The sequence below is a fragment of the Rhinopithecus bieti genome, unplaced genomic scaffold, assembly GCF_001698545.2.
Source record: "Rhinopithecus bieti isolate Rb0 unplaced genomic scaffold, ASM169854v2 scaffold_42565, whole genome shotgun sequence".
NCBI classification, from domain to species: domain Eukaryota; kingdom Metazoa; phylum Chordata; class Mammalia; order Primates; family Cercopithecidae; genus Rhinopithecus; species Rhinopithecus bieti.
This window is the reverse complement of record NW_016818029.1, coordinates 842,652-855,456: the sequence shown is the minus strand read 5'-3', so window position 1 is coordinate 855,456 and position 12,805 is coordinate 842,652. Positions and strand designations below refer to the sequence as shown.

At 36.2% G+C, this 12,805-nt stretch overlaps 2 protein-coding genes across 2 annotated transcripts in view; one reads left to right on the top strand and one right to left on the bottom strand.

Moving 5' to 3' along the window:
• HPS3 (HPS3 biogenesis of lysosomal organelles complex 2 subunit 1) overlaps positions 1-6,276 on the top strand; it is a 45,015-nt gene extending 38,739 nt beyond the window's left edge. The window contains 3 exon segments of the mRNA XM_017856547.1: positions 15-221; positions 868-958; positions 5,429-6,276. Coding sequence (XP_017712036.1) covers positions 15-221; positions 868-958; positions 5,429-5,556 — 426 coding nt within the window. The 3' untranslated portion in view covers positions 5,557-6,276.
• CP (ceruloplasmin) overlaps positions 5,821-12,805 on the bottom strand; it is a 57,208-nt gene continuing 50,223 nt past the window's right edge. The window contains 4 exon segments of the mRNA XM_017856546.1: positions 5,821-7,055; positions 9,583-9,757; positions 11,181-11,320; positions 11,757-11,973. Coding sequence (XP_017712035.1) covers positions 7,039-7,055; positions 9,583-9,757; positions 11,181-11,320; positions 11,757-11,973 — 549 coding nt within the window. The 3' untranslated portion in view covers positions 5,821-7,038.

Sequence of the window (12,805 nt, the reverse complement as noted above, 5' to 3'; positions counted from 1 at the left end):
TTTTCTGTTCATAGTCTCTTATATGTGGTCCTTCATTTGACATAGCTTCCATTATTCCGTTCTTGGAACCGCTTTCAGAAGACACTATTGCCGGCCTCAGTGTCCATGTTCTGTGTCGTACACGCTTGAAAGAGTATGAACAGTGCATAGACATACTGTTAGAGAGATGCCCAGAGGCAGTCATTCCATATGCTAATCATGAATTGAAAGAAGAGAACCGGGTATGCTTTTTCAGATTATGTTTTTAGGCTTGATCAGTGATAATCAGATTTGATAACCTCATTTCCTTTCCTGCAAAACGGGGACAATTTATGCTAATCCAACCTCAGGGCTGTGTGGGTCCAGTGAGCATATATGTTTAATAATGTTATGTGTTTTGAGTACTATTAAATGCTGTTAAATATATGGAGATGGTATATTATCATCATTAAAAATCTTTTGTTTGAAGATAAAGTAGTTGATTACCTGAATATTTGGGAACAGTGTATGAAGGGAAAATGTTTTCCCTGCCATACGGTTTTTAGTTTAGAAATTAGAATAATTTTGGACCTTGGTTCTTTTTTTCTTCATTCCTTCCTTCTTGCCACATAAGAGATAACGGGATATGTCTGTTACTTCTTGAAAATAGCCATGTACATATGTACAACATATGTATTACTGGGTTTTCAAGTTACAAACCTGACTTTTATGTTATAGTTAAGGCAGAAGACTGGCTGCTGATACAACTTCTGTTATAACAAAGTTAGCTGCCTTAGACAAAATGATGTATTTTTGCCCTGTGCTTTCCTGCACAATCTTCTTATTCTTGTTTGAAATCTGAGAATAAAATGCATCAAACTAAAATTTTTTCTTTTTTTCCTAAGATAGACTCTGTGGTGGAAAAAACTGCTACCTGAACTTTGTCAGAGAATAAAATGTGGTGGAGAGAAATATCAGCTCTACCTGTCATCATTAAAAGGTAAAATGATTTTTTTTTTTTTTTTTTTTTTTGATTATAAACTTAAGAATCTCAGTTTTAAATTTGGTGAAGCCTTCTTTCTCAAGTATTTTCATGTGATTCTCAAGTGAGACTGAGGGCCTTTCAGAACCGTCTGGGGAGCTTGTTTTCAGCATTCACGTACCCTCCCCTTAACATTTGGTATTCATTTATCCCCTAGTCACAGAACTATGTTCTTTTAACTTAATCCTTTCAAACACTTAACAAATTATCACAGTCATAGAAAATGACAGCATCAATGTTTTAAAATGTGAGTAGTCATTAAGGCAATTACACATTTTATCAATGATCAGAGTACTTAATTTACTTCATGTAGGAAATTAAGATCATTACTGTTAAATATAATTATAAGCAAGTATTCATGAATAACAACCTCAAGGATTTAAAAGTTGAGTATCTAGATTGTACAGTATTTTACAGCATAGTAGTTATTGGAATTTTCATAATTCGTAATCATAAATCTTGATAGATATGTAATCCGTTTCTATACTGCTGTGCATTAATATAATTAGTGAATTGCTTTCCTGATGACAAAGGGTATGGGTATATCGATTGCAGAGCACATAAAATATTAGAAATTGACAGTGTTGAAATTGTGTTTTCTAGCCAAGACAGTTGATTTTTAAAATGTAAGGCCGAGGCAATGATTTTTAAAATGTAAGGCCTAGTGGCCATTGCAGATTATTTTTCTGAAGATCTCCCTTTAATTAAAGCTGTATGCTTGTGATTGGGAAGGGAAAGGGGTGACTTTATTCTCAGTCCTACCCATCTCCCTGATTGCTTTAGGTTTTCAGAAGATGGAAGTGTCAGGTGTCTGATTGCTTTGCCCTACTTGCATACCCTTTACATAATTTATCACTGACTGTTTGTGTTGGTGGAGCACTTTCCAGTACAGACATCCCGCATCTTTACATCTCAGCATCATCATTATCTTAATCAGAAGACTCTTCATCCTTTTCTGATCCACATCCACACACTCCACCCCAACTCACCCATAATCATTCCTCCAAATGTTACATTTTTCTGTGTCTTCAGAATACATTTGTGTGCATACGTGTGTGTGTGTGTATTGCTAATGAGACTAAGTGCCATGTGTGATTTACCTTTATTAGACTGTAATACCTCAAGAGCTGGCATAGTGTTTTATTCATTTTTCATGGTTACACTTTCCTCACCCACAATATGCCTCTCCTATAGGAAGCATTCTGTAACTGTTCATTGATTAGAAACAGAGACAGCTAAAGAACTTAATGTTTATTTCACAGAAGGGCGTTTTCTTAACACCTGTACACTGAGAATAGCCCTGTATTGGGATCTGGAGAATTGGAACTGAGTTCTAGGTGTGCTACTTAGAAGTGTGCTAGCGCAAGCCAGTTTTCTAGTGTCATGAGACTAAATGAGAAGTTCAGGACTGAATCAAAAGTTAAATGTTAGGCAAAATTACAAGAAGGTGAGGTTGTAGATGGAGCTCAGGGACTTACATGCTTAGGAGTTTGGATTTCTTATCTCTGTAATACAGCATTTCTCAACCTTGGCACTGTTGACATTTTGGACGAGATAATTGTCCATGTGCATAGGGGTTTCCCCTGTGCATTTTAGGATATTAAACAGTATCCCTGGTCTCTACTCATTAGATGTCAATACTACTGCCCCAGTTACGACAAGCAAAAATGTCTCCAGATGTTGCCAGATGTCCCCTGTGGGACAAAATTTTCCTGGTTGACAGCTACCACACTAATGTAGAACCATTAAAACAGGGGTTAGTGGATTGGTTGTTTGTTTTAAGGAAATATTCAGTACTGTTTTTGTAATGAACCATGCTTATTTTTTAAAATTCTGGTACTGTAGTAAATTACAAACATTAAATTTAAAAATAAAATCCACCATCCAGAAATAACTATCTTCAACCTTTGACAAATAGTTTCTAGACATGCTGGAGGATTTTAAGGGTACAGGTTTACATTTCGATAGATCATTTATATGTAACTTGTAGATTTAGGTAGCTGGTGAGTGGAGTAGAGCAAGTAATTTTAACCTTCTCTTAACCTCAATTTTCCCAACTCTAAATCAGGGCTAATACCCATTAGTTTACCCTGTTTGGGATGGGGCTTGGATTAAATAAAAACCTCAAAGGATTCTAGAAGGAATTAAAGAGAAGTTATATATGAAAGTACTTTATTAATTTTTAAAGTACTCTATGAATTTAAGATATTGACCTTGTTCTTGGAGTGATAACCTGTATTATCCCCCCCTTATTTGGGAGAAGAGGAGAATTGGGAAGTGGTGAGATTTTTGTTGACTCTATAGCAACTCCACACTAGCCCTCCAACTTAATTTTTTTGTTTCTGAGATACTACTTACAGGTTCCACATTTAGGTAAGTAAACTGCTTTGATAGGAGAACATCAATAATTCATATTTTTCACATATATTTTGCAAGCTAGTTAGTAGTTGCTATTTATTAAGGTCTGATTTTATGTCAGATTTGCATCATTGTATTTTAGCTGAATTTTCACAGGAACTGTGGAAGCTAGCAAACAGTACAACTACATTATAAATGAGGAACCTAGGATTGGGAGATGAAGTGACTTTCTTAAAGCCAGTCAGTGAGTAGGTGGAAGAGTCTGGATCTCTTCCCAAGTCTCTCTGAATTACAGAACTAGGAGTCTTTTCTATAAACCATTGCTGCTTTATTCATTAACTCTTTAGCAACAAAGGCAGTTCATTCTTTTGTATAAAGAAAAATTTAGCTTGCTGCATATTGGATGGATGACTTTGGAATGGATCTTATATTTCACTTACTCTGCAAATAGAGTAAGTGACGGGCATGCAACGATCACACAGGGAATGGCACTGACATGTGGATAGAAGATGTAAGACCAAGTGGATGTTTATTGGGAACATTGTTCATAACTTTTACCCTTCTATTCCAGGAGAGGGCAGCATGTATCTATTAAGAAGCAGGAGAATCATAAAGTTGCATTTTTTTTTAATGTATGTTACATTCCTTAATATTAAAAATGTTCATTGGGGCTGGGCACAGTGACTTATGCCTGTAATCCCAGCATTTTGGGAGGCCAAGGTGGGCGGATCATGAGGTCAAGAGATCGAGACCATCCTGGCCAACATGGTGAAACCCCATCTCTACTAAAAATACAAAAATTAACTAGGTGTGGTGGTGCACACCTTTAGTCCCAGCTACTCGGGAGGCTGAGGTAGGAGAATCTCTTGGACCCAGGGGGCAGAGGTTGCAGTGAGCTGAGATCATGCCACTGCACTCAAGCCTGGTGACAGAGAGAGACTCCGTCTCAAAAAAAAAAAAAAAAAAAAAAAAAAATGTTCATTAGAGCACTATTGCAGTTTGGGGAAAAAAGAAGTAAATGGTCGTGAAAACAGATTTTTGCTTATTAACAACATGAAATGTTTCAATAGGAACTAATTTGGGAAAACATTGGTGTTATCCTATCAAACAATCTTTATAAATTAGCTTCAGTATAGACTTAGCTTTAAAAAAAAGTATTTAAATGATTGTACTTTTCTTTAGAGGACAGTAGAAATCGATTGCAAAATAATAGAGTAATTCAGCAATGAAATAATAAATCCAAATTTCATGTGGCTGATATAAAATAAACTTCAAAGGATTCTAGTAAGGAAAAATAAGTTACAAGCATAAAGAAGTCTATGGATTTAAGAGATTGATTTTTTTCTTTGAAGTTATAACATTTTGTTATCTGAACTAGCTTCTTTTTTTTCTCCCTGAGATGCAGTCTTGCTCTGTCACCCAGGCTGGAGTGCAGTGGCGCGACCTCAGCTCACTGCAACTTCTGCCTCATGGGTTCAAGCAGTTCTCCTACCTCAGCCTCCTCAGTAGCTAGGATTACAGGTCCATGCCCGGCTAATTTTTTTGTATTTTTAGTAGAGACAGGGTTTCACCATGTTGGCCAGGCTGGTCTCAAACTCCTGACCTCATGATCCGCCCACCTCAGCCCCCTGGGCTGGGATTACAGGCGTGAGCCACTGCGCCCAGCCTGAACTGGCTTCTAATTGGTTGGTTAAGTAAGAATAGATTGAATGGGCCGGGCGCGGTGGCGCAAGCCTGTAATCCCAGCACTTTGGGAGGCCGAGACGGGCAGATCACGAGGTCAGGAGATCGAGACCATCCTGGCTAACACGGTGAAACCCCGGCTGTACTAAAAAATACAAAAAAACTAGCCGGGCGAGGTGGCGGGTGCCTGTAGTCCCAGCTACTCGGGAGGCCGAGGCAGGAGAATGGCGTAAACCCGGGAGGCGGAGCTTGCAGTGAGCTGAGATCCGGCCACTGCGCTCCAGCCCGGGCGACAGAGCGAGACTCTGTCTCAAAAAAAAAAAAAAAAATAGATTGAATGAAAGACAGAGTTTCAGTTCTAATTCACATATTCTTTTCTACAAACAGAAACATTGTCAATTGTTGCTGTGGAACTAGAACTGAAGGATTTCATGAATGTTCTCCCAGAAGATGGTACTGCAGCATTTTTCTTGCCATATCTTCTCTATTGCAGTCGAAAGAAATCATTGACTTAAAGGTGTCATTTGAAAAATACCGTAATGGCATTTGAGACTGAATTTCTAGAAATTGAATGCCAAAGTACAAGTAGAGGAGTTTTTGACTTTATATATATCACACACACACACACACACACACATTTATGATGCAGATGTTTTCAGACTGCTTACCTTACCCTGTAGTGGTAACTATTCATTTCTTAACTTATGACCTCGATCAATTTAATTGTCTAGAATATAAAAAGTCTTTAAGACATAAGAATTCCTCGGAGAAGCCATATATTTTTTAAGGTGGGGATTGACTTTTATTCCAAGAAACAACATCAGTTCACTGTTGTTGGAGACATGACAATCATTTTCATCCCAAGAACACTTTAAGGAGACATTTTGCAAGTATGCTTGAAAGAATGTCACTAACTGGTCCAGAATTTTATCTTCTTGATTTTTCCAGATTTCTCTATGTTTTTGAGAAAGATGTTAATGTTTTGCCATGGTAAAAAATTTCAAACCTCATTTTTCTTTGTTCCTTTTCTCGTTACTTTAAGAAACTCATGCTCTGTTTCTCTGAATCAAATGAAGAAGTTTACAGAGCTAACTTTCTTCTTGTCTAGCTATTAACATTATTTGTCAAATGCATGCTTTTTTCAGCCAAAGCCTTGTTTCCATTTTTTGTTGATGTGTACTCTTGCTGTTTTAGCTAGCGTGTATGTGAAAATAAATAAATATATCATTGTGTTCACAACCATGTGTCTTTATTTATAACTTCTTGTTTAAAAAATTTTTAGTTCAAGTTTAGTTCATTGATATTATCCTCTGAATGCAGTTAAGGCTGGGCAGAAATTCTACTCACGTGACGTCTGCCACAGGTGTATTTTGAAGCTTTTCTTCTAATGGCAATGTTTATCCTTACCAGGATTTGATGTATAGAATTGTCTCTCAACTCTGCTTTTCAGAGTTGGACGTTCCAGATAATGTCCTTTAGACCATCTCTTCAAGGGTTCACAAAACTCAGATTTGCGTCATTCTATTTTATTTATTTTATTTTTATTTCTTTCCCTCATACCTTGCCCATTCCCTCTGAATATTAGGTGTCATGTCAATGGCATGTTAGAAGGATCAATGGGAAGGCAATGATTGAAAATGTTTCAATGAACCTTAATAGTGTTCCTTTGAGGAGCACCCAGGAGAATATCTGGTCATAGATCTTTTTTAAAATGCAGTTTTATACAACCCTAATAGTGGTGATATGATTAGACTATATGAATCCATTTTATTAACTAATGTACAAGTGTCAGTCATGTATCATTATATAGTCTGTTGATCTTTCCATTTGCAAAAAATTAATAGTTTTCCCCCACAAATGCACGAAGTTGTATGTTTTCAGTCTTCTTTTAATGTTTATAGTCATTCCAAAGTAACATTCTATTTTACACTTTCACATACACTGTTATGAATCATTGGTTTTTCTCTTTTTTTCCACTTATCACCAATTTATTTCATTCAGCCAGACTTGGTGTCTATAGAAAAAGAAATTTTAAGACCATTATTAAAAATAGTAATATGGTTAAAAAATTAGTAGATGGTTCTTTAAATGTATTCTAATTTTTTAATGTTACTTTATTCCTGATTCATTTATATTTTTCTATTTTTTATATGTTTAAAAATCTCTCATTCTATTGCTGCTTTATTTAAAGAAAGATTACTTTCCTCCCTACAAGATCTTTATTAATTGTAGAGGGAAGATGAATAACTTTACAATGGAGACACCTGGCAGACACCACCTTAACCAAAGCTTGAAGTTAACGAGTAAGGGAACCGATCAATATCTTGTGCCTCCTGATATGGTGTACTAAGAAAAACACAACATCATGCCATGATAGTCTTGCCAAAAGTGCATAGCCTAAATCTAATCATGAGGAAACATTAGATAAACTCAAATTGAAGGACATTCTACAAAGTTGCTGCCCTATATTAAGGAACTATTCAGAGTAAGGGAGACTTAAAAGACATGCCAACAATGCAGTACATGATCTGGGATTTTCTTTTTCTATAAAGAACATGAGTAGGATTATTAGTGATGTTGGAAGAAGATCTCTAGTTTTTAAATCATTGTTACTTTTCTGATTTTGATCATTGTATTGTGGTCATGTACAAGAATATTCTTGTTTTTAGGAAAGATGGTTGTATGTGTCTATACATGTCTGTGTGTATACATACAGAGGGTGAGCATGAGAAGGAGACAGGAAAAAGAATGAGAAAGCCAATGTGGCTACACAAATCGTTAACATTTAGGGAATCTGGGTGAAAGGTATATGGGAATCTGAAATTATGTTAAAAATAGTTTTAAAAGTTTCTCTTCATTGAATTAATATGTTGTTATATATTCAATAAGCAAACTATTGTATTGGATTTGGGTACTTAGCTAGAAATACAGAATACATAGTCCCTGCCTGTAAGAAATTTAAAGCTAAGCAGACTTTTCTAAGGCTCATAATTAATGTAAACTTGCTCAAAGCTTTATTGGACTTATTTAAAGATGATTCAGACTGATAAACTTAGCTACTGATTTTATGGGCCAAAGATAGTTCAAACTATCTTTTTTTATTCAGTCTGCTTCTTTCAGTCTCATGCAATACTTTTTCTCTTTGCAAAAGTCAAATTTCTCTTTAATTCTTTATCCAGTGTTGATTTTTCCTTCATATTTGCTATTTGTTCTGTAATTTGTCCTATAGCTTTAAAAACTATCTCAACTTTCTTAACCAAGCAGTAATCTCCCTCTTCTTTCACGGTTGTTATACACAGGAGGAATCTTCTCTGTGGCTGTGTGTGTAGGGTTACCCTGTAGTACCATACTCTGCATGCCAGGCATTTGCACACATGAATTCCCCAAATACCTCCATGTTACTTACTCACCATTATTTTTCTGAGCAAGAGTATCCTTTTGTGTGGTTTACATGCAACCACATGTAACCACATGGTTTACTAGTGTTATTTAAAGACTAAAGTTTTCTTTCTCATCATATTTGGCTCTCTTCACCTTGTTCAAGGTATTGGCATTAAATTTAGTGGCTTGTCAGAGTCTTTGATATTCTAGTGTTATCAGTGACTGCTCTAATAAAAAGGGCATTAATGTAAATAGTTTTTCATGATATAAGTTGTTAGTGTAAGACCCAGGAGTAGAAATTAAAACTTTTCATTTACACTAAAGGTTAACCCTTCAGAGCTTTTTAAATCTTGAAATATATTTACATTTATATTTTCTTTATTTGTATGTTCCCTTTTTTCCCCATTTTAGGGAGGAAAGACATAGATTGGTTTTCTTTACATAATTTCCTCCTTTTGGGTTTACCATTTCCAATTACAACAATCTTCAACTCGAAAGACCCAGGAAAGACCAAAACCTGCAGCCACAGTGCAGGAATCCTACAAAAAAAAAAACTTCATTTTTCTCCATTTTAAGTTGTGTGTGTGTGTGAGAGTGTGTGAGTGTGTGTGTGTACCTACACATGGGGAGGGTTATTGCAGGGGTTGGGGAGCAGTGCATGTAAATTTTGTTTCTTCCCTGGATCTTTCACAAACAATAATCAGTAAGGTTCCTCCTTTCCCTTGGAAGCACAGAAAGACACTGCCTATTTGAAATTACATTATTTGGGATTGTCTTGGGCTTCTTTTACATGGAGGTGCCATCTAGAAAAAAAAATGTTTTTTTATTAAGAAAGAAATTAGATTTTAAATGTGTCATATGTAAATAGTGGTTTGTTTCTTGGTAAATAACATGACTCTTCCCTTATATCAGCTTTAGGTATAATTACACATTTGTATTAACTTAGAAATGACTGGTGCTGTTACAAGCTCTGGCTGTCAGGAAATGAGCAGTATCCCTCACCATTTAGCAGGAAAAAAATCCTGTTTGGAGGTAGAGAAGGAAGAAATCAGTGGAGCAGATTCACAAATGCTTCATATTGATGCTTCATATTGGGGGAAGTATTTAGGAAAGTAGTTCCTTTAATTATATCTTTTATATATGGCTTCGAGAATTACTACCTGGATATTCACCTTCATTTTGTAGAACAGTGTAAGTGGTTTCCATTCCAGCATGAATGTGGTCAGTCACATGGCAGTGGAGTAACCAGATTCCAGGTGCTCTTGGAAACATTTCTAGGGTTTGGTATGTTCCAGGGAAAATGTCAAAGACATCAGAACTATAAACGCCCCTGTGCTTAATTAGAAAAATGACAAATAATGTATAATATTGTATATGAGAGTTCACTCATGTCATTTGTTAATGGTCAGCTCAAGGATATTGAAAAAATGGATAAATCTGTTTTTAAAAAATTGAGCTCGTTTCTGTGTTTAATACAAACGGTAAAATGTGGTTTTTGTCTTCTTACTAAGTCTTTGATATCCACATCAAGTGGGTGTGAAGATGTGATGAGAATGAATTCATCAATCAGGACTACCCACAAACCTCCTATACCTTGATTCTGGTTTGCCTGTTTGTCATAGCACTTAAGCTACACAAAAGGAACTCAGCTGTGGCCCCATTTCAGCCCTAGCCTCACTTTTGCCGAATCTATTCTAGCTTGTCTGTGAAGCTTTAAGTCAAGGTAAATAATAAAGGAAGCAGAAAAGGAGGCTGATGAAAAAGACAAAAACCAGAGGCACTTCAGGGAGTCTCAACTGGAAACAATAGTTGGGTGCTAATAGTCTGTTTCTACAAGGATAGAATTGAAAGCCCTCTAAGAATACAATATATCTATGTAAAACAAAATGCAGATAACAAAACAGGCTTTCTGCAGTATGCTTTTTGTTAACTTCTGCATTTTCTAAATTAGCCCAAAGCATAAGGAAAAAGCATTTCCAGGAGGGCCACTGGCTTCTGCTGAAATCAGTACTGAGAAAGAGCAGAAGTAAGACTGAGATGTACAGACCAAGTTGCTTGTCACCTAACTAATCTTGCTCACCTCAAACCATTTAAGATACAGAACTTAGAACAGGCAGGGCAAGGGTTATAATAAAGTCTTGTGGTCTCTACTCTTATCCATCATTATGTGAACATTCCTACCCTCTTTGTTAGCAATTCCACTCAGTTGCCTTAATCAGGAATCTGTGAGCAGAACTCCATGAAAATTCAGTTAAAAATCCAAATCCCAGGAAGAGCTCAAGGTGTAACAGAGGCTGGTGTGTCCGTTGAAATTGCTGTGCCTTATATAGTCATCCCTCAGTATCTATGGAGGATTGGTTTCAGGAATGCCCCCATACCGAAGTCCATGGATGCTCAAATCCCTTATATCAAATGGCATTTTCCATATAACTTACGCACATCCTTCTATATACTTTAAATCATCTCTAGATTATTATAGTACCTAATACAATGCCTACAAATCATTTCATTTCCATGGATTCCACATAGTACTCAGTGCAGCAAATTCAAGTTTTGCTTTTTGGAATTTTGCAGAATTTTTTCCTAGGTATTTTCAATCCATGATTGAATCCTGGATGGGGAATCCACGGATAGGAAGCACCAGCTATACTCTTTGCAGCTTTTAATTTTTCATAAGTCTCTCTGAGGAAATGTTTTCTTCACTTGTATTAAAACATTTTCAAACAGAGCAAGAGTAATTGCCATGGATAGCTCTTACCTTGTATTGGAAACTATGGCCATGAAAATGTACAGTGTGTAAGTCTATTTCATTGCCCATTCCCATCAGATACCAGTTGACTTCATCTCCCACGTGCATTGTGAGGCCTTGTAGGTTTCCAAACACTCTTCCATTAATAGCTAGGGAAAGCATATGGTTTTATGTTACTTTTCAGGATATTTTAAACCAATGGCTATTTCAAAGAAAATATGATTATTAGGTTAATGTAAAGAATCTTTTTGATGTTATAGGACTTATTTTACTACAAATGAGGGAAATCAATACTTTAAAGTGAATAATATCATACACTGCTTTTCTAGGCACTTTGCACCAAAAGTCTTAATCTTAATTGTGGATTATTTCAAAGGAAATGAGATTTTGGAATTGGAAAATAAATTAGCAAAAGATTTTGAGCATAATCCCCTTTTGTTGTGAACAGAATTCTACCTCACATACAAAGTGAAGCAGAAGTGGTTTATTTTAAGACAAAACAAATGAATAGTCTCCAAAATAATTTTATTTGAAAGAGAAAATGATAAAAAAGTAGAAAAATTCTTTTAGAATAATGTAACATACCATGCATTTTATTGCTTTCTATGAATTCCTCATCATCTTTGTTTACTTTTTCGGGGTGATCAGAGTATGTTTTGATGTTATCATCTAAGTACCAAGATTCATTCTCATCAAAAACTAGAAACAGAAGGGCAAATTCCAGTTTCTTTCTGGGATTGAATACTTTCAAGTAATGTCTTCGACAAACAATCAGGGGGCCAATTAATCCACTGTAGAGATCCTGGAAACAAGGAAAATCTTCAGTAACCCTTGTGATGTAGGTCAGGATTTCAGAGAACTGAGACTTTACACCCACGGCCTCAGGAATTTTGGAGAGACTGATTGAAGTAGACTTTGCCCAATGTGGTACTGCCAATTCAGTAACTTTTCACTTGAAGTAGTTAAACTGGAACAATGGTGAGTAGTAAGTAGGTCATGTGGTGATGCTGACATAACAGAATGTCTGCAGAGGCAAAAATTAACTCAGCGAATGAGCAGTGATTTTAAAAGAATCCCAAATGAACAGTGTTGGTTTGTTCTGTAAACTCATGAACTCTTGAGTGTGAGCCAAGCACTATGGCAGTCTCTAAAAAATTCATAGATGAATGAAATGTGTAATAATAAATAGCACCACAAATACCAAATGTACTCATTTGTTTGAGCCAGAACTCTGAATTATCAAGGAGCTACTTCCCTCTGGCTCACTCAGGCACTTCACCCACCTATCTATAACTCACTCCGTTTCTTTTCTCCCTCCTCACAGTAGAGGTCCTTGAAATTTGCCTCATGTATTACAACGGGCTCCCAACCTCCAGTCTCTTCCCTCTCCAAGCCTGCCTTCATTCCACCAGAATGAATGATCTGAAATGCAAATATACTGCCATTCTTTGTCAATTTTTCAGTGGCTACCTGTGACCCACAAGACAATATCGAAACTTCCCGAATATGATCTTGAAAGGCCTTTGAGCTGTATCATATTAGGAAATGTTAGATTTTTGTCTTGTGTGTCATAGGTAGCAGCATATTTGCTAAAGTAGATTGCAAAACAGCTTATTTTCCTAGGATTTTAACAT